This window comes from Nerophis lumbriciformis, linkage group LG26, assembly GCF_033978685.3.
Source record: "Nerophis lumbriciformis linkage group LG26, RoL_Nlum_v2.1, whole genome shotgun sequence".
Taxonomy (NCBI): domain Eukaryota; kingdom Metazoa; phylum Chordata; class Actinopteri; order Syngnathiformes; family Syngnathidae; genus Nerophis; species Nerophis lumbriciformis.
Genome location: NC_084573.2, coordinates 6,050,892 through 6,078,630, shown reverse-complemented (window position 1 = coordinate 6,078,630; position 27,739 = coordinate 6,050,892). Strand labels below are relative to the sequence as shown.

Genomic DNA, 27,739 nt, shown 5'->3' with positions numbered 1-27,739 from the left:
TCTCGCTGCTGGTGGCCATGATTGTAAACAATGTGCAGATGTGAGGAGCTCCACAACCTGTGACGTCACGCTACTCGTCTGCTACTTCCGGTACAGGCAAGGCTTTTTTTATCAGCGACCAAAAGTTGCGAACTTTATCGTCGATGTTCTCTACTAAATCCTTTCAGCAAAAATATGGCAATATCGCGAAATGATCAAGTATGACACATAGAATGGACCTGCTATCCCCGTTTAAATAAGAAAATCGCATTTCAGTAGGCCTTTAAAGTTTTAACAGTTTATTTCAAATCCTGCATGTTCATTTGCTGCTGCTGTTCTCACCAGCACACTTGTGTTTCTTACACTGGTACTTATAGGAGAATCTTTCACCACACACACTGCAACTCAACACTTTCTCTCCTGTGTGTCTTCTCATGTGTCTGGTCAAACAGTAACTATATGTAAAACCTTTACCACAGACTGAACAGACAAAAGGTTTTTCACCAGTGTGTATTCTTTTGTGTATTATCAAATGTGCCTTCTGGGCGAATCTTCGACTGCAAATTAAACACATGAACGTTTTTTCCCCAGTGTGCGTTCTCATGTGTGATTCCAGAAAACATTTATTTGCAAATCCTTTACCACATTCCGAGCAGGAAAAAGGTTTTTCTCCGGTGTGACTTCTCGCGTGTCCTTTCAGCACACTTTTGTTGGCAAAACCTTTACCGCATTCTGTGCAGATAAAAGGTTTTTCTCCGGTGTGTATACTCATGTGTGTTTTCAAATGTTGCCTTTGAGTAAAATCTTTACCGCAGACTGAGCAGGAAAAAGGTTTTTCTCCAGTGTGTACTATCATGTGTCTTGTCAGATTACGACGGTATTTAAAGGTTTTGTCGCAGTGAGAACATGTGAAGTGTGTGTTGTCAGTGTGACATGTCTTATCATCTTTAGAGTCTTCATCATCAGTGTCAGGAGAGTGTGACGTTGTGTCCTCACTATCTGATAGTGGAGCTAAGAGCTTGTCTGCTTGTGATCCTCCACAGTGGTCTCCATCAGCTTCTGTTGTCATGTGTTGAGTTGAGCTGCTGCTTGGAGGCTCCGCCTCTCTCTTCTCCTCACTCTCACTTTTGACCTCATCATCTTCACTCTTCACAATCACACTAATCACTGGGAAGTCCTCCAGTCCTTCAAAATGCTCTCCCTCCTGACTGATGCTGCGTTCCTCCTCTTCCTCTTTAATGTGAGGGGTCAGTGGGCACTCCTCCTCCTCTTTAAAATTGGGGGAAAATGGGTGCTCCTCTTCCTTCTTAATGTGCAGGGTATGTAACGCCTCGTCTTCCTCCTTAATGTGGGAGGGCTGTGGCTCCTCCTTCACCACCCCGAAGCTCCACTCCTGTTGCTCAGGGAGAAGAGGTTCTTCACAGACGTCTACAGAACACAACAAGGAAAACATATATTTTAGAAACATTCAAATCTGCAAAGTCACACAATGCACACACCTTTTCCATGGCCAAATTCAAGCACTTTTGAAGGACTTTTAAGATCAGATTTCCAGTTTTTCCAGTACCCTTCAAAAGGCGAAAACCAGTGTGAATTAATCTATAGCCTTGTTGTTTGAGGTCACCAGAGGTGGGTAGTAACGCGCTACATTTACTCCGTTACATCTACTTGAGTAATTTTTGGGATAATTTGTACTTCTAAGAGTAGTTTTAATGCAACATACTTTTACTTTTACTTGAGTATATTTATAGAGAAGAAACGCTACTTTTACTCCGCTACTTTTATCTACATTCAGCTCGCTACTCGCTACTAATTTTTATCGATCTGTTAATGCACGCTTTGTTTGTTTTGGTCTGTCAGACAGACCTCCATAGTGCCTGCGTTTCAACAAATACAGTCACTGGTGACGTTCACTCCGTTCCACCAATCAGATGCAGTCACTGGTGACGTTGGACCAATCAAACAGAGCCAGGCGGTCACATGACCTGACTTAAACAAGTTGAAAAACGCATTCGGGTGTTACCATTTAGTGGTCAATTGTACGGAATATGTACTGTACTGTGCAATCTACTAATACAAGTTCCAATCAATCAATCAAAAGTGTGAAGGAAAAAAAGACCCTTTTTTATTTCAACCGTACATCCCGTCAAAAGCCTAAAGACTGACTGCACAGTTCCTGTCTTCACAATAAAAGTGCCGCTCCATCGCGCCTGCGCTTTCAAAATAAGAGTCTCCGAAAGCCAGCGCAAACAAGCGAGCAAGCTACGGAGTTTGCCGCCAATGTATTTCTTGTAAAGTGTATAAAAACGAATATGGAAGCTGGACAAATAAGATGCCAAAAACCAACCACTTTCATGTGGTATTAGACAGAAAGGAGGAACTTTTTTTCTCCTCCATTTGAAAACGTGGACGTTATCAGCACTACTGTCTGATTCCAATCAATGCAAGTCATCAGAATCAGGTAATACACCAACTTATATTCTTGTCTTCATGAAAGAAAGGAATCTATATGTGTTAAACATGCATGTATATTCATTAAAACACCTTTAACATGTAAACAAAAACGGCAGAATAAATAAATATAAATTATATACTGTATATATCAATGTATGTATATATATATATTTATATATATATATATATATATGATATGTGTGTGTATGTTACTCATCGGTTACTCAGTACTTGAGTAGCTTTTTCACAACATACTTTTTACTTTTACTCAAGTAAATATTTGGGTGACTACTCCTTACTTTTACTTGAGTAATACATCTCTAAAGTAACAGTACTCTTACTTGAGTACAATTTCTGGCTACTCTACCCACCTCTGGAGGTCACCAAATGCTGTCTGTAGGAAAAATACGGAAAATCTGCTAAATCCTAAGCCTAACATTGAACCAGCAGTTATCATTAACTGAATGGGGCATAGAAAATGAAGCAGTGTGACTATTTCAATGTCATTAGTGTTTGCAAACGTGTCTCCATTTGTGTTGTTTTTCATATTTCGTATTCTTTTTCTTACTTACAGCACTCAGTGACATCGAACAGCATGCATTGAGTTCAGTAGACCAGTGGTTCTCAACCTTTTTTCAGTGATGTACCCCCTGTGAACATTTTTTTAAACTCAAGTACCGTACCCCCTAATCAGAGCAAAGCATTTTTGGTTGAAAAAAAAGAGATGAAGTAAAATACAGCACTATGTCATCAGTTTATGATTTATTAAATTGTATAACAGTGCAAAATATTGCTCATTTGTAGTGGTCTTTCTTGAACTATTTGGAAAAAAAGATATAAAAATAACTAAAAACTTGTTGAAAAATAAACAAGTGATTCAATTATAAATACAGATTTCTACACATAAAAGTAATCAACTTAAATTGCCCTCTTTGGGGATTGTAATAGAGATCCATCTGGATTCATGAACTTAATTCTAAACATTTCTTTACAAAAAAAAAAATCTTTAACATCAATATTTATGGAACATGTCCACAAAAAATCTAGCTGTCAACACTGAATATTGCATTGTTGCATTTCTTTTCACAGTTCTTTTTGACAGACATTTTAGTGAGGGTCAAACCATCATGGCTTGGTGGAAACTCTGGGTTTATGGCAATGAATGGAATAGCCTACTTGATTTGATGTTCAGTTTATGAACGTAAATTCATATTTTGTCGAAGTATTATTCAATAAATATATTTATAAAGGATTTTTGAATTATTGCTATTTTTTAGAATATTTAAAAATATCTCACGTACCCCTTGGCATACCTTCAAGTACCCCCAGGGGTACGCGTACCCCCATTTGAGAACCACTGCAGTAGACAACCAAAAATAATGGAGCAAAAAATACATCGAACCAAGTTGGGTTTCTTTTTTGCATACTTTGCAGCAGGCTACACGTGGATTTGGTCCACGTTTTATCCAAACTTTGCATTTGTCATTTTCCACCCAATGTTCATTAAAACGACAACCTCCCGGCATGATGGACCGATGCACCATTGTCCTCTTGGGGGCGACACAGAGCTCTGGCATGACAACAACCTAATGTAAGGGCTCGTGCAAAGCCAACAGATCAAGCGTGTAGCTTTCATTTTTAAGGAAACTTATTTTTATTTTTCCCCCATTGTATAATTAGCCTATTGAGTCAAACTACAGAGAAGTGTGATGAACATTTCCAAGCATTTTTAAGCACTTCACCCAAAATTCAAGCATTTTTCAAACCTTGAAAACACAACATTAAAATCCAAGCATTTTCAAGGTTTTTAAAGGGGAACATTATCACAATTTCAGAAGGGTTGAAACCATTAAAAATCAGTTCCCAGTGGCTTATTTTATTTTTCAAAGTTTTTTAAAAATTTTTACCCATCACGCAATATCCCTACAAAAAGCTTCAAAGTGCCTGATTTTAACCATCATTATATACACCCGTCCATTTTCCTGTGACGTCACATAGTGATGCCAATACAAACAAACAGCAAGGTATAGCGACATTAGCTCGGATTCAGACTCGGATTTCAGCGACTTAACACTGTCTGATAAGATAATTACTAACAACTATGAACTAGGTTTACAGCATATGAAATACATTTGGCAACAACATGCACTTTGAGAGTGCAGACAGCCCATTTCAGGGGCGCTAAGAACATATATTTTTCCACGATTTCAGCACTCAGGTTAACCATACCTAAATAGACACAAAATACTGCATTACACAAGACTACCCGAATATACTCGAATGATTGAAAAAAATAAATGTTTTTAAGCTAAATTATTGGTAAACACAGTTTATGTATAATAATTTACGTAAACTGCGAGTAATGAATAAAGTTTTCATCAATTAATATATTCTGTAGACATACCCTCATCCGCTCTCTTTTCCTGAAAGCTGATCTGTCCAGTTTTGGAGTTGATGTCAGCAGGCCAGGGAGGCTAGGGTCGATATTCTTCTCTTGATCATCTTCGGTAGTATAAGGGACGGTAGAAGCGTCACATCGGGAAGCAATCCGCCATTTTCTCAAACACCGAGTCAAATCAGCTCTGTTATTTTCCATTTTTTCGACTGTTTTCCGTACCTTGGAGACATCATGCCTCGTCGGTGTGTTGTCGGAGGGTGTAACAACACGAACAGGGACGGATTCAAGTTGCACCAGTGGCCCAAAGATGCGAAAGTGGCAAGAAATTGGACGTTTGTTCCGCACACTTTACCGACAAAAGCTATGCTACGACAGAGATGGCTAGAATGTGTGAATATCCTGCGACACTCAAAGCAGATGCATTTCCAACGATAAAGTCAAAGAAATCTGCCGCCAGACCCCCATTGAATCTGCCGGAGTGTGTGAGCAATTCAGGGACAAAGGACCTCGGTAGCACGGCAAGCAATGGCGGCAGTTTGTTCCCACAGACGAGCGAGCTAAACCCCCTGGATGTCTTGGCTCACACCGTCCGTTAAACTGGACAGATCAGCTTTCAGGAAAAGAGCGCGGATGAGGGTATGTCTACAGAATATATTAATTGATGAAAATTGGGCTGTCTGCACTCTCAAAGTGCATGTTGTTGCCAAATGTATTTCATATGCTGTAAACCTAGTTCATAGTTGTTAGTTTCCTTTAATGCCAAACAAACACATACCAATCGTTGGTTAGAAGGCGATCGCCGAATTCGTCCTCGCTTTCTCCCGTGTCGCTGGCTGTCGTGTCGTTTTCGTCGTTTTCGCTTGCATACGGTTCAAACCGATATGGCTCAATAGCTTCAGTTTCTTCTTCAATTTCGTTTTCGCTACCTGCCTCCACACTACAACCATCCGTTTCAATACATGCGTAATCTGTTGAATCGCTTAAGCCGCTGAAATCCCAGTCTGAATCCGAGCTAATGTCGCTATAGCTTGCTGTTTTTCCGCCATGTTTGTTTGTGTTGGCTTCACTATGTGACGTCACAGGAAAATTTATAACGATGGTTAAAATCAGGCACTTTGAAGCTTTTTTTAGGGATATTGCGTGATGGGTAAAATTTTGAAAAAAACTTTGAAAAATATAATAAGCCACTGGGAACTGATTTTTAATGGTTTTAACCCTTCTGAAATTGTGATAATGTTCCCCTTTAAGAATGGTGGTCCATCCATCCATCCATTTTCTACCGCTTTTCCCTTTTGGGGTGGCGGAAGGGTGCTGGAGCCTATCTCAGCTGCATTCAGGCGGAAGGCGGTGTACACCCTGGACAAGTCGCTACCTCATCGCAGGGCCAACACAGATAGACAGACAACATTGGCAAAGTTGGTAGAGTGGCCGTGCCAGCAATCGGAGGGTTGCTGGTTACTGGGGTTCAATCCCCACCTTCTACCATCCTAGTCACGTCCGTTGTGTCCTTGGGCAAGACACTTCACCCCTTGCTCCTGATGGCTGCTGGTTAGCGCCTTGCATGGCAGCTCCCGCCATCAGTGTGTGAATGTGTGTGTGAATGGGTGAATGTGGAAATAGTGTCAAAGCGCTTTGAGTACCGTATTTTCCGCACTATTAGCCGCACCTAAAAACTACAAATTTTCTCAAAAGCTGACAGTGCGGCTTATAACCCGGTGCGCTTTATATATGGATTAATATTAAGATTCATTTTCATAAAGTTTAGGTCTCGCAACTACGGTAAACAGCCGCCATCTTTTTTCCCCGTAGAAGAGGAAGCGCTTCTTCTTCTACGGTAAGCAACCGCCAAGGTAAGCACCCGCCCCCATAGAAGAGGAAGCGCTTCTTCTTCTACTGTAAGCAACCACCCGCCCCCGTAGAAAAAGAAGCGCGCGGATATTACGTTTCATTTCATTTGTGTGTTTACATCTGTAAAGACCACAAAATGGCTCCTATTAAGAGACACGCGTACAACGCAGAATTCAAACTCAAGGCAATAAGTCACGCAGTAGAACACGGAAATAGAGCAGCAGCAAGAGAATTGAACATAAATGAATCAATGGTGCGTAGGTAGAGGAAGCAACAAGATGACCTGCGCCACTAAGACAGGGAGACAGCGCCGGACGACATACGCCAAAAATCTGCCAGTGGATTGTAAATGCCTGGGCGGATATATCGGTCTCAACTGTGGTCCGAGCTTTCCGGAAGGCAGGATTCACGGAACTGCTGGACAACAACAGCAACATTGACTGTGACGACTTCGACGAGACGGAGCCGGCCATTTTGGATGCCGTATTCGCCCAACTTGTTAATTCAGACACTGAAGAAGAATTCGAGGGATTTATGGATGAGGAATAATTTCAGAAAGTGAGCTTTAAATGTTTATTTTGTGTGTTGTGTGACATTAACGTTCGAGCAACGTTGAGTTATTGATGTTGCTATTGCTCTGCACTAATTTGAGTGTTACTATTTTTGTGATTGCACATTTGCACATTACATTTTGGGGGTGAACAGAGTTGTTAGAACGCTGGTTTGTAATATATTATTAAAGTTTGACTGACCTATCTGACTGTTTTTTTGACATTCCCTTTAGCGCAGCGTAGGCGCGGCTTATAACCCGGGGCGGCTTATAGGTGAACAAAGTTTTGAAATATGCCATTCATTGAAGGTGCGGCTAATAACCCGGGGCGGCTTATAGTGCGGAAAATACGGTACCTTGAAGGTAGAAAAGCGCTATACAAGTATAACCCATTTATCATTTATTATAACATTCACACACTAGAGAGCATTTAGTGTTGCCTTTGGAGGTGGGAGGAAGCCGGACTAGCTGGAGGGAACCCACGCAGTCACGGGGAGAACATGCAAACTCCACACAGAAAGATCCCGAGCCCGGTGTTGTACCGAAATATGTTACCCATCGGAATTTGTAACTCCAGGGGGCGATGTTCTTATGGCGTTTGTTTGATGGTTAAACGGCAAGCCTAAGAGGAGAAGAAGAACGCTTGCGTAAATGGCGTAAACTATCCTTAACGCTGAAACGTCAGTTGTCAGAATTTCAGCATTAATAAATTACACATATTCTGGAAATCAATGATTTACTATCATAACAGTATGAGTCCATTCTTATTATTAATGCTGAAATTCTGACAACTGACATTTCAGCATTAAGGCCATTTACGCAAGCGTTCTTCTTCTCCTCCTCTTTGGGCTTGCCGTTTAACCATCAAACAAACATCATGGGAACATCGCCCCCTGGAGTTAAACATTCCGATGGGTAACAGATGTCGGTACAACACCGGGATTGAACCCAGGACTACTCAGGACCTTCGTATTGTGAGGCCGACACACTAACCCCTCTTCCACCGTGCTGAATGGCGATGAAGAATGGTGGTAATAAATACATATAAAGTTAGTACAGATGTGAGAGTAAGAAGTAAACAAACCTGTTCTGTGTAACACAACTTGATGTTTTTCATGTTGTCGCTCCTTCTCCTCTTTTGTTGGACAAAGTTCCTCCTCGTACTCTGCTATCGTTCTTTCGCACATTTTCACACAATCACAACACTTTACACTCACACTTGATCTTAACTAAGCGATGTGTTGATCACTAATTGTGTGTTTTTAATCAGTTGTACGAATATGTCGCGTCTTTGTTAGCAGCTAACAAGCTAGCTTAGCTAACTAGCGAGCACGAAAACGTCAAAATGCGCTCAGACTAATGTATCCGGATACACACAATTATTGACGATGTTTACTCTATAAAAGGACATATATGTGCACATGTATGCACTGATTAAAAATACAGAGCTATAATGTCCACGTTTAGACTTTCTCCCCCAAACGCCATCTTGCTTTTTCCTCCTTCTTCTTCTTTCTATTTCCAGCAGACTAGTAGAACATCTTAGGTGTATTGCTGCCCTCCACAGGTTCTTAACGGGATTTCCTCCTTCTGTCCTATGGCCCACACTACATTCTACAGTCCAGTAGGTGGCAGTATGAACCTTTCAAGTCATGGCTGCAAACTGCCAGTAAGAAGAAGAAGTAATAGAGCTGGTTGCTTGTTTCTCTCGCGAGATCTGACAACATGTTTAAATAGAACAATTGACAGGTTGACAACATCCAAACAAACCAAGTCATCTCCAATACATCTCAACATTACACACATCCTCCAGGCTGAGAAGAGACAATACAAAAAGGTAAAAAATGAAGGGATTTTCTATTGTTTACAATTTTCCAGGATTTAATTAATCATTTGAAATAATTGCGCCAATGTGAACTTTTAGATTCAGTAATTGACATTTATGTATACAACATTTAGCTTGCAACATAATAATATTAACAAGCATTTCTAAGTTACCATCTTTTATACTTAAAGCAAATGTAATCTCTTCCAGCCAGTCTCTGCATGGTCTCCTCCCAAAACAGATGCACAGTATCACATTACACATGAGTCACATCCTCGACATCATCTCCACACATCAGTGACGTGCGGTGAGGTTGATGGCTGGTGAGGCACTGACTTCATCACAGTCAGATTTACAAACATATGAACCCTAAAGAGTATCTTATTCACCATTTGATTGGCAGCAGTTAACGGGTTATGTTTAAAAGCTCATACCAGCATTCTTCCCTGCTTGGCACTCAGCATCAAGGCTTGGAATTGGGGGTTAAATCACCAAAAATGATTCCCGGGCGCGGCGCCGCTGCTGCCCACTGCTCCCCTCACCTCCCAGGGGGTGATCAAGGGGATGGGTCAAATTGCAGAGGACAAATTTCATTACACCTAGTGTGTGTGTGACAATCATTGGTACTTTAACTTAACTTTAACTTTACACATACAAACTGTAGCACACAAAAAAGCACATTTAATATTATTGTATTACCTTTACTTATAAAAGAAGTCCATAACTAAAGCCCTCACTTCAACTTTCCACGTGCAAGATTGAATCTATTTAAAAAAGTGTAACCGAGGGTTTATAAATGCCACCTATACTGAATGAAACTACCAAATAACAAACACGGAGGCTCCAGTTTACACGAGGACCACTTTATGTACCTTCTTTCAAAAACCTCCGCTCCACTCCGTGTCATCACTTCCGCTCTTAGCACCTTCAAAATAAGAGCTCAAGGCATATACTGTATAACAGCGCATAACAGGAACTTAACATCACAAAGAGAAAAGCCCATGAAAATAGGTTACAAAAGTTATTTAATAAGAAGCCAAAAAGTGCAAAAACAATAATGTTCGTGTTGGAGGAGTTGTGAATTAGGTACACCTGCAGTCTGCAGGTGTACCTAATGTTGTGGCCCTGCAGTCATTCACAACTCCTTCAACACGAACATTATTGTTTTTGCACTTTTTGGCTTTTTATGAAATAACTTTTTTAAATAAATTCAATCTTGCACATGGAAAGTTTAAGTGTGGGCTTTAGTTGATATAACAATTCTACGGCGGGGGTGCAGGAGGCGGGATTACTGGAGCCTCAGCCAGTGCGTCTTTTGCAGCCGTTTTATGATCGCTCAGTACAAGAAATACGTCACACATACAGTTGTTGACAAAATACACTGTACATTATATACCCCAGCTAACTAAATTATGGAAATGTATAATATAATTCATATAGCAATATGGTCTCACTGCACAGCAGACCAGCAGTTAGCCGAGTCATTGCGCAATCTATGTTGAGGCACTGAGTGACGTGCCTCAACTGGCTGCTGTTCACCGCACCGTCTCTTCTCAGTATTTGAACGGCAAATGTGAAAATTCAGCGATTTTGAATAAAAATAATCTAAAACTGGTGAAGTTAAATGGAAAATAACTCTATAGTATAATCACTGGATACATATAACAATTTAATTAATTTTTTTTCTTTTTACATTTTTTTTCTTTCCATGATGGCTGCCTCTAGTGACTGCACGTCACTGCCACACATATAACAGCCGTCAACCATAATGTTTTCACGTCATTGGCGTTTCTAGAAGCACATTTGAAATGTTTCCTCTTAATGCTGCTGCTGCTCCTGGTACATGTGTTTTCACCTTTCCTCCATCAAGATAGCTCAGCTCCACAATGTTGGAATATTGACTGCTGATATTAATATTCTTCTATTGTTTGGAATATTTCACTTTACCCCTTTTCTTTGCTCAAATGAACAGGATGAACGTGTCTTTAATTGTCACTACTGAGTGTAACTATGAATAATTATGTACAAACCCCGTTTCCATATGAGTTGGGAAGTTGTGTTAGATGTAAATATAAACGGAATACAATAATTTGCAAAACCTTTTCAACCCATATTCAATTGAATGCACAACAAAGACAAGATATTTAATGTTCAAACTCATAGACTTTATTTTTTTTGCAAATAATAATTAACTTAGAATTTCATGGCTGCAACACGCGCCAAAGTAGTTGAGAAAGGGCATGTTCACCCCTGTGTTACATGGCCTTTTCTTTTAACAACACTCAATGAACGATTGGGAACTGAGGAAACTAATTGTTGAAGCTTTGAAAGTGGAATTATTTCCCATTCTTGTAGAGCTTCAGTCTGTCATGTCTGTGTAATCATGTTTTGTTTTAGTCATGTTTTGTTTTGTTTAGTTATTGGACTCTTTAGTTTCTGGCTTTTCACTCCCTTGTCTTGTTTCCATGGTTACCCATTAGTTTCACCTGTTCCACGTTTGGACTCATTGTGCACGCTTGTTTGTCACCATAGCAACCCATTAGTTTTCACCTGTCACGTCACGCACCTGTTTCACGTTTTGAGTCACGCACCTATTTTCGTTAATCATGTCTGTAGTATTTAAGTTCATTGTTTTCAGTTTGTCTTCCTGGCGACATCCTGCATTTATGCGATTCATACCCCTGACTCTCTGCTTCACACTTTGTTTACCTCTGCGCACTTCATGCCATGTCCAAGTAAGTTGTTTCTATTCATGCCACAGTTAGCGACTTTTGTTCATGTCCTTAGTTTTTTTGCCCACGTGCAAGTATTGGTTTCATTTGTGAAGTTTGTACTTCCGCCTTGTGCGCACCTTTAGTTTGTTCTTTTTGTAGTTATAGTGTTTAAATAAATCATGTCTTCACCTTCACGCCATGTCTGGTCCAAATGTTCATTTGCACCACGGGAGAACAAACCACGCCATAGTCCAAGTCTTGACACAGTCGTTCAACAGTCCGCTGTCGTATTTTACGCTTCATAATGCGCCACACATTTTCGATGGGAGACAGGTCTGGACTACAGGCGGGCCAGGAAAGTACCCGCACTCTTTTTTTTTACGAAACCACGCTGTTGTAACACGTGCTGAATGTGGCTTGGCATTGTCTTGCTGAAATAAGCAGGGGCGTCCATGAAAAAGACGGCGCTTAGATGGCAGCATATGTTGTTCCAAAACCTGTATGTACCTTTCAGCATTAATGGTGCCTTCACAGATGTGTAAGTTACCCATGCCTTGGGCACTAATGCACCCCCATACCATCACACATGCTGGCTTTTACACTTTGCGTCGATAATAGTCTGGATGGTTCGCTTCCCCTTTGGTCCGGATGACACGATGTCGAAAATTTCCAAAAACAATTTGAAATGTGGACTCGTCAGAACACTTTTCCACTTTGCATGAGTTCATCTTAGATGATCTCGAGCCCAGAGAAGCCGGCGGCGTTTCTGGATGTTGTTGATAAATGGCTTTCGCTTTGCATAGTAGAGCTTTAACTTGCACTTACAGATGTAGCGACAAACTGTATTTAGTGACAGTGGTTTTCTGAAGTGTTCCTGAGCCCATGTGGTGATATCCTTTAGAGATTGATGTCGGCTTTTGATACAGTGCCGTCTGAGGGATCGAAGGTCACGGTCATTCAATGTTGGTTTCCGGCCATGCCGCTTACGTGGAGTGATTTCTTCAGATTCTCTGAACCTTTTGATGATAATATGGACCGTAGACGTTGAAATCCCTAAATTTCTTGCAATTGCACTTTGAGAAACGTTGTTCTTAAACTGTTTGACTATTTGCTCACGCAGTTGTTCGCCCCATCCTTTCTTGTGAAAGACTGAGCATTTTTTGGGAAGCTGTTTTTATACCCAATCATGGCACCCACCTGTTCCCAATTAGCCTGCACACCTGTGGGATGTTCCAAATAAGTGTTTGATGAGCATTCCTCAACTTTATCAGTATTTATTGCCACCTTTCCCAACTTCTTTGTCACGTGTTGCTGGCATCAAATTCTAAAGTTAATGATTATTTGCAAAAAAAAAAAAAAGTTTATCAGTTTGAACATCAAATATGTTGTCTTTGTAGCATATTCAACTGAATATGGGTTGAAAATGATTTGCAAATCATTGTATTCCGTTTATATTTACATCTAACACAATTTCCCAACTCAAACGGAAACGGGGTTTGTATATAATAACCTTCCATTCTTCACTGCCTGATTCAACTCTCATCGTATTTTATCCAGAGAGAACTTGACCATAAACTGTCAACACACTTAAATAAAACTAAATATATAAATTTTGGATATTGTAAAAATGCAAAACACAAATTATGATGGAAAATATTGAAATAAAAAGAATAAAGGTAATCACATTTTTAGGAGTTAGTCTAGATAATGAAGTAAGCTGGAAACTACATGTAAGTCACATTGGTGTTAGGCATATTTTAGGGGGCTCAAGCCCCCCTAAAATATTCTTAAGCCCCCCTAAATAATCTTTTTTTTTTTTTTTACAAATACATGTCATTATAAAGTGGCCCGAATATGAGTTTAAATAAATAATCATATAACCTGTTATTATTCACTCAGTTTCCCCTCACTTCATAGCGTAAGGTAGAGAGCCCCTTTAGTGCGTCGGTATCCAATCCATTCCACTTGTTCATATAGAAAATGCCCACATCACTCAAATTCCAGCCCGCATTTTCTCTGCCACCTTGCTTGCGGTCCTGCAAGTGTACGAAGCACATTATCTTCCTTTACAATGAGTGAAGCTGCACGAAACCCTGTGTGTGTAATTGTAAATAATTTAGTTTTTAAGTTTTGTGTTTCTTGTAGAATCTATATGAAGTAATATGCATTAGACTATTGTTAAAATAATGAAAAAAACATCATTAAATATATTTGTTTTATTGTATTATTACATTAATAGCTGTTGTATTATTGTAGGATGGCTTGTTAAACATTTCATAGGATTTTCAGAGGGAGGAAAAACCAAGACATTTAATATAAAATGTAAAATGAATGAAAAAGAAAAAGAAAAAAAATGGTTAAAAGCCATCGTCCCGGGGAGCATTTCATTTCGTCCCGTGCATTTTAAAAAAATAATAATAATAACAATGAATAATTTATCAGTCTTTGTTAGCCGTTTGTGAAGTTTTGTGCTTGCGCGTAACGTTCGCTCGCATCCTGTGCATCTCCTGGGGGCTAAGCCCCCCCCTGTCCTTAAAAGCTAGTGACGCCCCTGGTAAGTCATATGAAGAAAACATACAAAAATTGACTGCAATATTAAATAGAATTAAAGCTGCAAGCAGCATTGGTCGGGCCCGCGTGTTTGGCAGGTGCTAGTTCTAAGTGTCCCAATACTTTTGTTCAGTTTTCGTCATAAGTGTCCCAATATTTTTGTCTACTTTTAGTCCGAATTGTCCCAATACTTTTGTGTAGTGTACCTACCTTGTCTGCATTGTGTGGGCACGCTGGTGCTTCCTGCTTTTAAGCAGCCTTCTTGAAAAAACAGCAGCATCAGCGCAGCGGCTCTTTGAAGGGTCATAAAATCAAAACCGGAGCCGGTATTAAAACTCTTTCGATAACTTTTAATCAAAAGGGTTCAATCTCTCTCCTGCGTTAGTTTGAAGCCGAAACGACAAACACGCTCAGAGGAGATAATGTTTGAAGAAAGGTGACCGGTTTTTACAAAAATGTTGTGTTGAAGGGGGAATAGCAAACTTCCTGTAGATTTTTGCTGGGGGTTGTCAATTTATGAAATGTAGGTCTAAGTGAGACCTACGGAGAGGTTTCATGTCTCTCCGACCTTCCCAGTGGGAGTTACAGGCAGTTTTGTCATTTTTTTCTTCCGAGGAGCAGTTTTTTCTCCGTTTTATTCAAAAATTGCTCTAGAGCGCAATTTTTAAATTTGGGGTTAGGTTTTTTTATTAGATCGCAAATTTTGCCAGTCCTGATGTGTGCATTCAGTTTGGTGAGTTTTGAAGCGTGTTAAAGGGGTCAAATTACAGCTCAAAGAGGGAAAAGTTACTGTTTTTAGTACTTTTTTGTCTTGAAGGGGGAATTGCCAACTTCCTGTTGATTTTAGCCCGAGGAGATAAAATTATGAGAACTAGGTCTAAGTCAGACCTACATAGAGGATTTTGTTTCATGTCTTTCCGACCTTCCTAGTGGGAGTTACAGGCAGTCTAGTTTTTTTTTCCCCTAGGGGGCGCTAGAGCGCAATTTTGATTTTTGCGGTTCGGTTTTTTTATTAAAAGACAATTTTCGCAGGTCCTGATGTGTGGGTCAAATATGGTGAGTTTTGAAGCATGTTAAGTGGGTCAAATTAGTGCTCAAAGAGGCGGCGGAAGAATAATAATAATAAAGAATAATAAAACCTTACAAATTCAATAGGTCCTTATGTCCCATTGCATAAGGACTCCCTGTGGGAGTCCTTATGCAATGGGCCATGCGGGCCCTAATAAAATACATACTGTGGAGAGGCGGGGCCGGCAGTCCGACAGCGAGGCAGGGCACACCGGAGCCCGCTCTAAGATGGCGGCGAGGAGGCGTGGACAGCGAGCGAGCACCGAGGCGCGCCGGGTTCGACGCCGCAAACAAGATCAGGTGCGTGGATCGCGCACCTGGGCACAATTGAGTAATCCCCTCTCAGTGTGTAAAAGGACGGCAGCCGAGAACGACGGGGCGGAAGGAGCAAGCAGCAACCCATGCAGCGCGGAAGAACCAGAGAGCGAGAGGCAGACGAAGACGGCGCGGCCGGCTGAAAAGCGTACCGACGAGCGAGCATTGAAGAGAAGCTGAAAAGTGACCCGACGTGGACTGAAGGTTTATTGAAAAAATAAACGAAGTCAAACTGCTCGAAGTCATGTCTGTTCTTGATGGTCCTTGGAACCCACACGACGGCTTGAGACCATCACACATACTCACAAATATTAACTACATTTATCATACCCAACTTTAGTTGAAGCATACATTGTTTATTGCATAAAGGTCTGGGGACATACATATACAACAATCACACAACATTATTCATATTACACAGGAGAGTAATAAATATAATTAATAGAATGGATTATCAACACATAACAAATGATTCATAAAGTCACACATTTTAAAATTGTATAAAAGACAACTGCTCAAATGATATATAAAGTAAATAATAATATGCTTCCAGAAGTGGTCCAGAAACCTGAAAATAACTATTTTCTGCAGGTTTAGTGCTAGGAAATAACGGCTGTGTAACATTATTTTGCCGTTACTCTTATTTAACTTTGGAAATGAATTTTTGTTACGCAATCATTTTATTAAATATTGTTCTTATAATATCGATCGATGTGGATTATTAGTGACTTTTTTATGACCTATAAAAAATAAGGAACAGGAGAATTTCATTCATTCACAACTCCTCCAACACCAACACCACTGTTCCCGCACTTATAAGTAAATGAATAATACACAATGGTTGGTAACAAGAAACTGACCTGTTTATTCAAGGATAAACACTGTAGCGGTAAAGTCCTATACTCTTACTGCTACTGGTTGCCGAATATAACTGAAGCTAGTTTAGACGTGTGCAGCTGGCTAATAATTGATGTCCAGAATTGTGTCCATGTTTAACACACATATTTATTAATATACAGTCACGTAAATCAAACTCACTTTGTAACAAAAACGGAAAATAAACGGGAACAAACAAATCATAGCCTGGCACAGTCAAAAACTGTTGCACCTCTACTCAGCAACACCTGAGCAAGATCTCAGCCCCTCCCTAAGTAGACTGGCACTTGGCCTGGAGCCAACCCCTTTAGTGACGTCATGAATTTTGACGGACAGAAAGAGTAAATGGCTCTAACAAACACAAAATAGACAAAATTATTTTCTGCAGGTTTAGTGCTAGGGAATAACGGCTGTGTAACATTATTTTGCCATGTTATTCTTATTTAACTATGAAAATTGTAACTTCCTCTGATTATAATCCCTCAGCTACCAGTAAATATGAACTAAGAGGGATTTATGTGTACTCAAAAGCAAAGGTATGAACACATGTAAAACAAATATGTATATCATATAAAGGCGTTCATCTATGGAATCATCTACAATTAGAAAATAAAATATGTAACACTTCATTATTTCAAAAAACATATATAAAACACTATTATGATTAAGTATAAAAGTGAATTATGAATATCTACACAGTAACATTTTATGTACTGTTTATTCTCACCTTTTCAGTCAAATTGTTCTGTTCATTTTAAAGTACACAAATGTGTATATTAACTCATGTACTTGACTGAAATAAAAGCACTAATCTGAAGTGTCTAATCTATAAATGTTAGAATCATATTAACAAGATTGTGTTACACACACAACAATGATGTCACACATGTTATATGTGCTGATGTTGTTAGAAGGTCAAAGTTAAAGGGGAACATTATCACAATTTCAGAAGGGTTAAAACCATTAAAAATCAGTTTCCAGTGGCTTATTTTATTTTTCGAAGTTTTTTTCAAAATTTTACCCATCACGCAATATCCCTAAAAAAAGCTTCAAAGTGCCTGATTTTAACCATCGTTATATACACCCGTCCATTTTCCTGTGACGTCACATAGTGATGCCAACACAAACAAACATGGCGGAAAGAACAGCAAGCTATAGCGACATTAGCTCGGATTCAGACTCGGATTTCAGCGGCTTAAGCGATTCAACAGATTACGCATGTATTGAAACGGATGGTTGTAGTGTGGAGGCAGGTAGCGAAAACGAAATTGAAGAAGAAACTGAAGCTATTGAGCCATATCGGTTTGAACCGTATGCAAGCGAAACCGAGGAAAACGACACGACAGCCAGCGACACGGGAGAAAGCGAGGACGAATTCGGCGATCGCCTTCTAACCAACGATTGGTATGTGTTTGTTTGGCATTAAAGGAAACTAACAACTATGAACTAGGTTTACAGCATATGAAATACATTTGGCAACAACATGCACTTTGAGAGTGCAGACAGCCCAATTTTCATCAATTAATATATTCTGTAGACATACCCTCATCCGCGCTCTTTTCCTGAAAGCTGATCTGTCCAGTTTTGGAGTTGATGTCAGCAGGCCAGGGAAGCTAGGGTCGATATTCTCATCTTCGGTGGCATAAGGGACGGTGTGAGCCAAGACATCCAGGGGGTTTAGCTCGCTCGTCTGCGGGAACAAACTGCCGCCATTGCATGCCGTGCTACCGAGGTCCTTTGTCCCTGAATTGCTCACACACTCCGGCAGATTCAATGGGGGTCTGGCGGCAGATTTCTTTGACTTTATCGTTGGAAATGCATCTGCTTTGAGTGTCGCAGGATATCCACACATTTTTGCCATCTCTGTCGTAGCATAGCTTTCGTCGGTAAAGTGTGCGGAACAAACGTCCAATTTCTTGCCACTTTGGCATCTTTGGGCCACTGGTGCAACTTGAATCCGTCCCTGTTCGTGTTGTTACACCCTCCGACAACACACCGACGAGGCATGATGTCTCCAAGGTACGGAAAACAGTCGAAAAAACGGAAAATAACAGAGCTGATTTGACTCGGTGTTTGAGAAAATGGCGGATTGATTCCCGAGAGCGAATAATAGAAAGGCGTTTAATTCGCCAAAATTCACCCATTTAGAGTTCGGAAATCGGTTAAAAAAATATATGGTCTTTTTTCTGCAACATCAAGGTATATATTGACGCTTACATAGGTCTGGTGATAATGTTCCCCTTTAAGGTTTTGACAGTTTATTTCAAATCCTGCATCTTCATTTGCTGCTGCTGTTCTCACCAGCACACTTGTGTTTCTTACACTGGTACTTAGAAGAGAATCTTTCACCACACACACTGCAACTCAACACTTTCTCTTCTGTGTGTGTTATCATGTGTCTTTTCAAATGCGAACTTTGTACAAAACTTTTACGACACACTGGACATGCATAAAGCTTTTCACCAGTGTGTGTTCTCATGTGTCTTTTCAACTCACCACGTTGTGTAAAACCTTTATGACAGACTGAACATGACAAAGGTTTTTCTCCAGTGTGTATGCTCATGTGTGCTTTCAAACAGAAACTTCGCAAAAAACCTTTACCACATTCTGAACAGACAAAAGGTTTTTCACCAGTGTGTATTTTTGTGTGTCTTATCAAACCCGATTGGTCGGTGAATCTTTTACCACAAATTGAGCACATGAATGGTTTTTGTCCAGTGTGTGTTCTCATGTGTACTTTCAAAGTGCGTCTCAGTACAAAACCTTTGCCACACACTGAACATGAAAAAGGTTTTTCTCCGGTGTGTATTCTCATGTGTACTTTCAAATTGTGACTTTGTATAAAACCTTTACCACATTCTGAGCAGGAAAACGGTTTTTCCCCAGTGTGTATTCTCATGTGTCTTACCAGATGACAATTGTGTTTAAAGGTTTTGTCGCAGTGAGAACATGTGACGTGTGTGTTGTCAGTGTGACATGTCTTATCACCTTTAGAGTCTTCATCATCAGTGTCAGGAGAGTGTGACGTTGTGTCCTCACTATCTGATAGTGGAGCTAAGAGCTTGTCTGCTTGTGATCCTCCACAGTGGTCTCCATCAGCTTCTGTTGTCATGTGTTGAGTTGAGCTGCTGCTTGGAGGCTCCGCCTCTCTCTTCTCCTCACTTTCACTGTTGACCTCATCATCTTCACTCTTCACAATCACATGGAACTCCTCCAACCATTCTTGACTGATGCTGTGTTCCTCCTCTTCCTCTTTAAAATGGGAGGTCAGTGGGTTATTTTCTTCCCTTTGCATTCGTAATGAATGTGGCGCCTCTTCTTCCTCCTTAATGTGGAAGGGCTGTGGCTCCTCCTCGTCCATCCTGAAGCTCCACTTCTGTTGCTCAGAGAGAAGATGTTCTTCACAGACGTCTGCAGGACACAAGAAGACAAACATGCTCGAGAGGAGTCCATCTTTTCGATATTGATAGGATTTTACCAATTCAGAATTCATTTTCAATTCTGCTTTACGATTCGGTTATTTGTGGATTAACTTTTGTTTTCAAATTCGATAAACAGGAGAAGAAACAGGTCGATTAGCACCAACAGTGAGGTCTTTAGAGGCCCAGACCTTATGGTTACCCCATGGGGTACCAGAGGGCCCTAAGGAAAATATTCCGCTTTGAAAATATCTATAAAATAAAAATATTTTTGGCTATAAAGTAACAAGACACTACAAGTTATTTTGTGGTATTACACAGAACTTTCCTCCAGAAGGTCTTATCTTTGTCCATGTGATGTCAGATGAAACAAAAAATGGAGCTGTTTGGCCACAATACCCAGCAATATGTTTGGAGGAGAAAAGGTGAGGCCTTTAATCCCAGGAGCACCATGCCCACCGTCAAGCATGGTGGTGGTAGTATTATGCTCTGGGCCAGGGCCGGCCCGTGGCATAGGCCGTATAGGCAAATGCTAAGGGCGCCGTCCATCAGGGGGCGCCACGCCAGTGCCACAAATGTTGGAGAAAAAAAAAGAAAAAAAAAAGTTGGTACTATTATTTCTAAATACAAAAAATAATCCCACCTCAATTAAAATGCAAAGTAAAGCCTATTTAATATAAATATTATTTGTTACAACATTACGCCCCCCCCCCCGCACGGTGCGCCCCCTCCCTTCCCGCATCATGACTCTTTTTGGACGTCACCACATCAAAAAATCAACACAAGATGTCAAAACGGCCAAAACTGTCAGGTGCCCAGGGAAGAAAAAAGAGAAAAGAAGAGGAGGAGAAATGAGAAAAGACAGAGGTAGCAGGTAGGTAACGTTAGCCTACATGAAATTATTTGTCTGTTACAGAATGTGATAGTAGCTGGCTTTTTAGCATTAAGCTAATGTTACATGATTCGGCAATTGCTAATCAATAAATAGCTAGTTCTGTTTTAACGTCGGGTTAATATTGTGGAGGGGGCTAAATTGTTATGGAATATAATAATGTAACTAGGTAATTACAGTACTCCCACCTTACATTCCTCAGGGACATTTGTATTAGATCTTTTAAGCAGGTGTTTTTTGTTATTGCCATCTGGTTAGCTAATGTTTGCCCTGCAGGTAATAGTCACTTTTCCACCCCTTTATATATTAGGTATAGTTGTAAGTAAAAAAAAAAAAAGGTCAAAGACAAAGCTATTCAGTTTCTTGTGAGTATATACACTTCACTGCCGATGTGGGGGGGCGCCACCTAAAATCTTGCCTAGGGCGCCAGATTGGTTAGGGCCGGGCCTGCTCTGGGCCTGTTTTAAAGTTAAAGTTCCAATGATTGTCACACACACACACACACTAGGTGTGGTGAAATTTGTCCTCTGCATTTGACCCATCACCCTTGTTCACCCCCTGGGAGGTGAGGGGAGCAGTGGGCAGCAGCAGTAGCCGCGCCCGGAAATCCTTTTTGGTGATTTAACCCCCAATTCCAACCCTTGATGCTGAGTGCCAAGCAGGGAGGTAATGGGTCCCATTTTTATAGTCTTTGGTATGACTCGGCTGGGGTTTGAACTCACAACCTACCAATCTCAGGGCGGACACTCTAACCACTAGACCACTGAGTTTTTGCTGCCAATGGAACTGGTGCTTTAAATGGGACAATGAAAAAGGAGGAGTACCTCCAAATTCTTCAGGACAAGCTAAAATCATCAGCCCGGAGGTTGGGTCTTGGGTGCAGTTGGGCGTTCCAACAGGACAATGACCCCAAACACACCTCAAAAGTGGTAAAGGAATTGCTAAATCAAGGTTTTAGAATGGCCTTCCCGAAGTCCTGACGTAAACATGTGGACAATGCTGAAGAAAAAAGTCCATGTCAAAAAACCAACACATTTAGCTGAACTGCACCAATTTAGTCAAGAGGAGTGGTCAAAAATTCAAGCAGAAGCTTGTGGATGGCTACCAAAAGTGCCTTATTGCAGGTAAACTTGCCAAGGGACATGTAAGCAAATATTAACATTGCTGTATGTACACTTTTGACCCAGCACATTTTCAGTAGACCCATAATAAATTCATAAAAGAAGCAAACTTCATGAATGTTTTTAGTGACCAACAAGTATGTGCTCCAATCACTACATCACACAAAAATAAGAGTTGTAGAAATGATTGGAAACTCAAGACAGCCATGACATGATGTTCTTTACAAGTGTATGTCAACTTTTGATCGCGACATACATATACACTAAGGGTGTAACGGCACACAAACATTTCGGTTCGGTACGTACCTCGGTTTAGAGGTCACGGTTCGGTTCATTTTCGGTACAGTAAGAAAACAACAAAATGTAAATTCCACTTTCAAAGCTTCAACAATTAGTTTCCTCAGTTCCCAATCGTTTATTGAGTGTTGTTAAAAGAAAAGGTGATGTAACACAGTGGTGAACATGCCCTTTCCCAACTACTTTGGGACATGTTGCAGCCATGAAATTCTAAGTTAGTTATTATTTGCAAAAAAAAAATAAAGTTTATGAGTTTGAACATCAAATATATTGTCTTTGTAGTGCATTCAATTGAATATGGGTTGAAAAGGATCTGCAAATCATTGTATTCTGTTTATATTTACAACACACAATTTCCCAACTCATACGTAAACGGGGTTTGTAGATGATGTTGTGCTTACTTGGACTGTGATGAAGCTGTGAGGACTCAGGTGGTTTGTCTTCATGCTCTTCAGTCTTCACAGAGACAACAGTCAGTGGAAACTTGGTGAGATCAGCCTCCTCCTGCCTTACAGGACACTCTCCCTCCTCTTTAAAATAAGGGGGCTGTGGATCCTCCTCGCCCCCTTTAAAATGTGAGGGCTGTGGATACTCTAAAGTGAAACTGTCCCCCCGCAGATGAGGGAGACATTTTTCTTGGTGTCCAATCAGCTGATGGATGTCTACAGGACACAAACAAAACACATTTTATTATCATATTAAATCGTACATGAAATATAGGGCTATGGCTATTGAAAATGTTATTAAACAAGTGTTCTATTAGGAAATGTTTACGATTAATCGAGTAACTGGATAAAACATGGTGTTGCTTGGTTAAAGACGAATTTATTTAATTTATTTGCTATCACTTTTACCATTATATTTGTACATGTCGTATTTGCTGATGTTGCTCTATTGTTGTTGTTGTGTTTGCTGTTCTTGTTTTTGTCTCTCTGTCTAAACCCCCTCTTGTCCCCACATTTTCCCCCTCTGTCTTTTTTTTTCTCTCTTTCTATCCCCTCCTGCTCCGGCCCGGCTGCACCTAATGATAATATACCGTATTTTCCGCACTATTAGCCGCACCTAAAAACCACAAATGTACTCAAAAGCTGACAGTGCGGCTTATAACCCGGTGCGCTTTATATATGGATTCATATTAAGATTCATTTTCATAAAGTTTCGGTCTCGCAACTACGGTAAACAGCCGCCATCTTTTTTCCCCGTAGAAGAGGAAGTGCTTCTTCTTCTACGCAAGCAACCGCCAAGGTAAGCACCCGCCCCCATAGAACAGGAAGCGCTTCTTCTTCTACTGTAAGCAACCACCCGCCCGCGTAGAAGAAGAAGAAGAAGCGCGCGGATATTACGTTTCATTTCCTTTGTGTGTTTACATCTGTAAAGACCACAAAATGGCTCCTACTAAGCGACAGGTTTCCGGTTCATGAAAAGACGCAATCTCTCCATCCGCACACGGACTACTATTTCACAGCAACTGCCTAAAGACTTTCAAGAAAAGCTGGCTACTTTCCGTGCATATTGTAAAAACAAGATAGCTGAAAAAAAGATCCGGCCAGAGAACATTATCAACATGGACGAGGTTCCACTGACTTTTGATATTCCTGTGAACCGCACTGTGGATACAACGGGAGCACGTACGGTGAATATTCGCACCACAGGGAATGAGAAGTCATCCTTCACTGTGGTTCTAGCTTGCCATGCTAATGGACAGAAACTTCCACCCATGGTGATATTCAAAAGGAAGACCTTGCCAAAAGAGACCTTTCCAGCCGGCGTCATCATAAAAGCTACCTCGAAGGGATGGATGGATGAAGAAAAGATGAGCGAGTGGTTAAGGGAAGTTTACGCGAAGAGGCCGGGTGGCTTTTTTCACGCAGCTCCGTCCATGTTGATATACGACTCCATGCGCGCCCACATCACGCTGGTTTTTAATATATTATTAAAGTTTGACTGACCTATCTGACTGTTTTTTTGACATTCCTTTAGCGCAGTTAGATGCGGCTTATAACACGGGGCGGCTTATAGGTGGACAAAGTTTTGAAATATGCCGTTCATTGAAGGCGCGGCTTATAACCCAGGGCGGCTTATGGTGCGGAAAATACGGTAAATACATTTAATAAAGTCAAATACAAATAAGGCAACAAGAGAAGTATCCTACACTTCTCTTTTGTAAAGTAAATCTGAATGGGCATCTACATCAACTATATGATTTGCCTGAGAAGCTGGACAGGACAAAAAAAAAAAAAAAGACTAATTTAAGCGATTATGAGACATTTCACTTAATAATGAACGGGCAATTGGTTTGAGATGGTATGAGATCAAGATGTCATCTTTAGATCAGGCTTTGTTTTTCGACAATCACTGCCACATTAAAAAGTTAAAGTACCAATGATTGTCACACACACACACTAGGTGTGGCGAGATTATTCTCTGCATTTGACCCATCACCCTTGATCACCCCCTGGGAGGTGAGGGGAGCAGTGAGCAGCAGCGTTGGCCACACCCAGGAATATTTTTTATGGTGATTTACCCCCAATTCCAACCCTTGATGCTGAGTGCCAAGCAGGGAAGTAATGGGTCCCATTTTTATAGTCTTTGGTATGACTCAGTCGGGGTTTGAACTCACAACCTACTGATCTCAGGGCGGACACTCTAACCCAGTGGTTCTTAACCTGGGTTCGATCGAACCCTAGGGGTTCGGTGAGTTGGCCTCAGGGGTTCGGCGGAGCCTCCGCCGCGGAGGTCAGACACACCCGACTCATCGTGTAAATAAAACAATTCTCTCTATCGGCGAATTATGGATACCTCCAGTCTTTGCGAGCAATCCTTTTCGAGGGTGCTGGACATAAAAACGAAGAAAAGGAACAGACTTTGCTGTGAAAATGAAATAAGAGTGGCACTTGCCAAGGTGAAGCCACGCATATCTAAACTAGTCTCTCAAAGGCAGGGGTGCTCATTACGTCGATCGCGATCTACCGGTCGATCTCGGAGGGTGTGTCAGTCGATCACCAGCCAGGCATTAAAAAAATAGTCCTAAAAACGAGCAATCATAAATCTTCACTATGACGTCACTTTCGTCACTTGATTGACATTCACGGCACCCGAGGGTCTTCTGAGATGACGCTGGCTGCTGCCAGCTCATTAAAATTACCGACAGGAAGGCGAGAAACACTTTATTTCAACAGACTCTGGCGCCGTACCTGTCGCACAATAAAAGCTCTGCTTCATCCTGCCTGCGCTACCAAAATAAGAGTCTCAGAAAGCTGGCGTGCACAAGCTAGCAAGCTACGGAGTTTGCCGACAATGTATTTCTTGTAAAGTGTATACAAAGGAGTACGGAAGCTGGACAAATAAGATGCCAAAAACCAACCACTTTCATGTGGTATTGGACAGAAAGGAGGACTTTTTTTCTCCTCCATTCAAAAATGCGGACGTTTTCATCACCACTGTCTGATTCCAATCAATGCAAGTCATCACAATCAGGTAATACACCAATTTATATTCTTGTCTTCATGAAAGAAAGAAATCTATATGTGTTAAACATGCTTGTATTATCTTTAAACACCTTTAACTTGTTAACAATATTAACTATATGTGTTAAACATGCTTGTATTATCATTAAACACCTTTAACTTGTTAACAATATTAACTATATGTGTTAAACATGCTTGTATTATCTTTAACCACCTTTAAGTTGTTAACAATATTAACTATTTGTGTTAAACATGCTTGTATTATTTTTAACCGCCTTTAACTTGTTAACAATATTAACTATATGTGTTAAACATGCTTGCATTATCTTTAAACACCTTTAACTTGTTAACAATATTAACTATATGTATTAAACATACTTGTATTATCATTAAACACCTTTAATGTATTAACAATATTAACTATATGTGTTAAACATGCTTGTATTATTTTTAACCACCTTTAACTTGTTAACAATATTAACTATATGTGTTAAACATGCTTGCATTATCTTTAAACACCTTTAACTTGTTAACAATATTAACTATATGTATTAAACATACTTGTATTATCATTAAACACCTTTAATGTATTAACAATATTAACTATATGTGTTAAACATGCTTGCATTATCATTAAACACCTTTAACTTGTTAACAAAAACATATATTTCATAAATAAGTAAATATAAATTATATATATGAATGAGGTAGATCCCCATGACTTGATCAATTGAAAAGTAGCTCGCCTGCAGAAAAAGTGTGAGCACCCCTGCTCAAAGGCAACAGCAGAAGTCAGACTGATTTGCAGGTGTGTAATTTGTTGTGAGTTCATGCACTGTGTTGGTTTTGTTCTTTGAACAAGGTGATGTTCATGCACGGTTCATTTTCTGCACCAGTCAAAAAAACATACATTTGTCTTGGATTTGACAGAAAAAAATACACATTTTATTTTTCACTAAAGAAGGGTTCGGTGAATGCGCATATGAAACTGGTGGGGTTCGATACCTCCAACAAGGTTAAGAACCACTGCTCTAACCACTAGGCCACTGAGTAGGTGGATGTAGTAGGTTAATGGCTGCACCAATATGAAGGAAATAACAGGTCAGTATAGCTTTTACACACATAAATAACTTGTCAAACCTGTCAACTAGCAGGCTAGGTTTACAGCGTCAGTTACCATGGTAACTGGCTCTGACTTTGTCTTACCTCTCTTATTTTTGGAGGTAAAACTCTCGAGGAGTTTGCACTTAACCTGCTCTCTGGAATATTCCCCCGGTGACTGTGTGAGTTTTGTGTAAACATGTTGATACACATTGTTACACACTGAGAGGAACATCAACCTCTCATAAATATTGTCTCGTTTTTATGAACAACATAAAACAATCAGTGCATCATCCTCACATGACAATTCATCTTCCTATAGACAATCTATTCAAGAATAGTGTTAATAATAAATATAAAGTTAGTAAAGATGTGAGAGTAAGAAGTAAACAAACCTGTTCTGTGTAACACAACTTGATGTTTTTGTTGTTGTCGCTCCTTCTCCTCTTTTGTTGGACAAAGTTCCTCCTCGTACTCTGCTATCGTTCTTTCGCACATTTTCACACAATCACAACACTTTACACTCACACTTGATCTCTGCTTAGCGATGTGTTTTCATCACTTCCGCCTCTCTTTGTTAGCAGCTAACACGCTAAGCTAACTAGCAGGCTAAGCTCGCTCGAGAAGCGTCAAAGTGCGCTCAGACTAATATAACCGGATGCGAACAGTTATTAACGATGTTTACTCTATTTAATAGAGTGTAATAAAGGACATATATGTGTACATGGACGCACAGATTAAGAACACTGAACTGTGACGACTGCAATAACGTCTTCACCGTCAGACGCCATCTTGCTTTATCCTCGCCGTGTTTGGTTCGCGCGCAGTGTTGTCAGATCTCGCGAGAGACACAAGTAAGCAGCTC

General features: G+C 40.4%; 1 protein-coding gene across 2 annotated transcripts; it reads right to left on the bottom strand.

Moving 5' to 3' along the window:
• Positions 1-22: 22 nt before the first annotated feature.
• Positions 23-27,683, bottom strand: LOC133624020 (uncharacterized). 2 transcript variants are annotated; one of them, XM_072916221.1, is made up of 2 exons: positions 27,270-27,683; positions 23-1,407 (listed from the first exon to the last, which is right to left on the bottom strand). In XM_072916221.1, exons 1-2 carry the CDS (start codon positions 27,370-27,372, stop codon positions 299-301), a joined length of 1,212 nt encoding a protein of 403 aa, XP_072772322.1. In that variant the 5' UTR covers positions 27,373-27,683; the 3' UTR covers positions 23-298. The 2 variants fall into 2 exon arrangements, with proteins under 2 accessions (XP_072772322.1, XP_061843586.2); XM_061987602.2 differs by lacking the exon at positions 27,270-27,683 and adding an exon at positions 8,314-8,721.
• Positions 27,684-27,739: the final 56 nt, after the last annotated feature.

Coding starts and splice junctions, on each gene's coding strand:
- LOC133624020 (XM_072916221.1), bottom strand. CDS start 27,372: ATGTGCGAAAGAACGATAGCAGAGTACGAGGAGGAACTTTGTCCAACA. Junction 1,408..27,269: donor AGTTGTGTTACACAGAACAG/GTTTGTTTACTT, acceptor TGTGTTCTGTAG/ACGTCTGTGAAGAACCTCTT.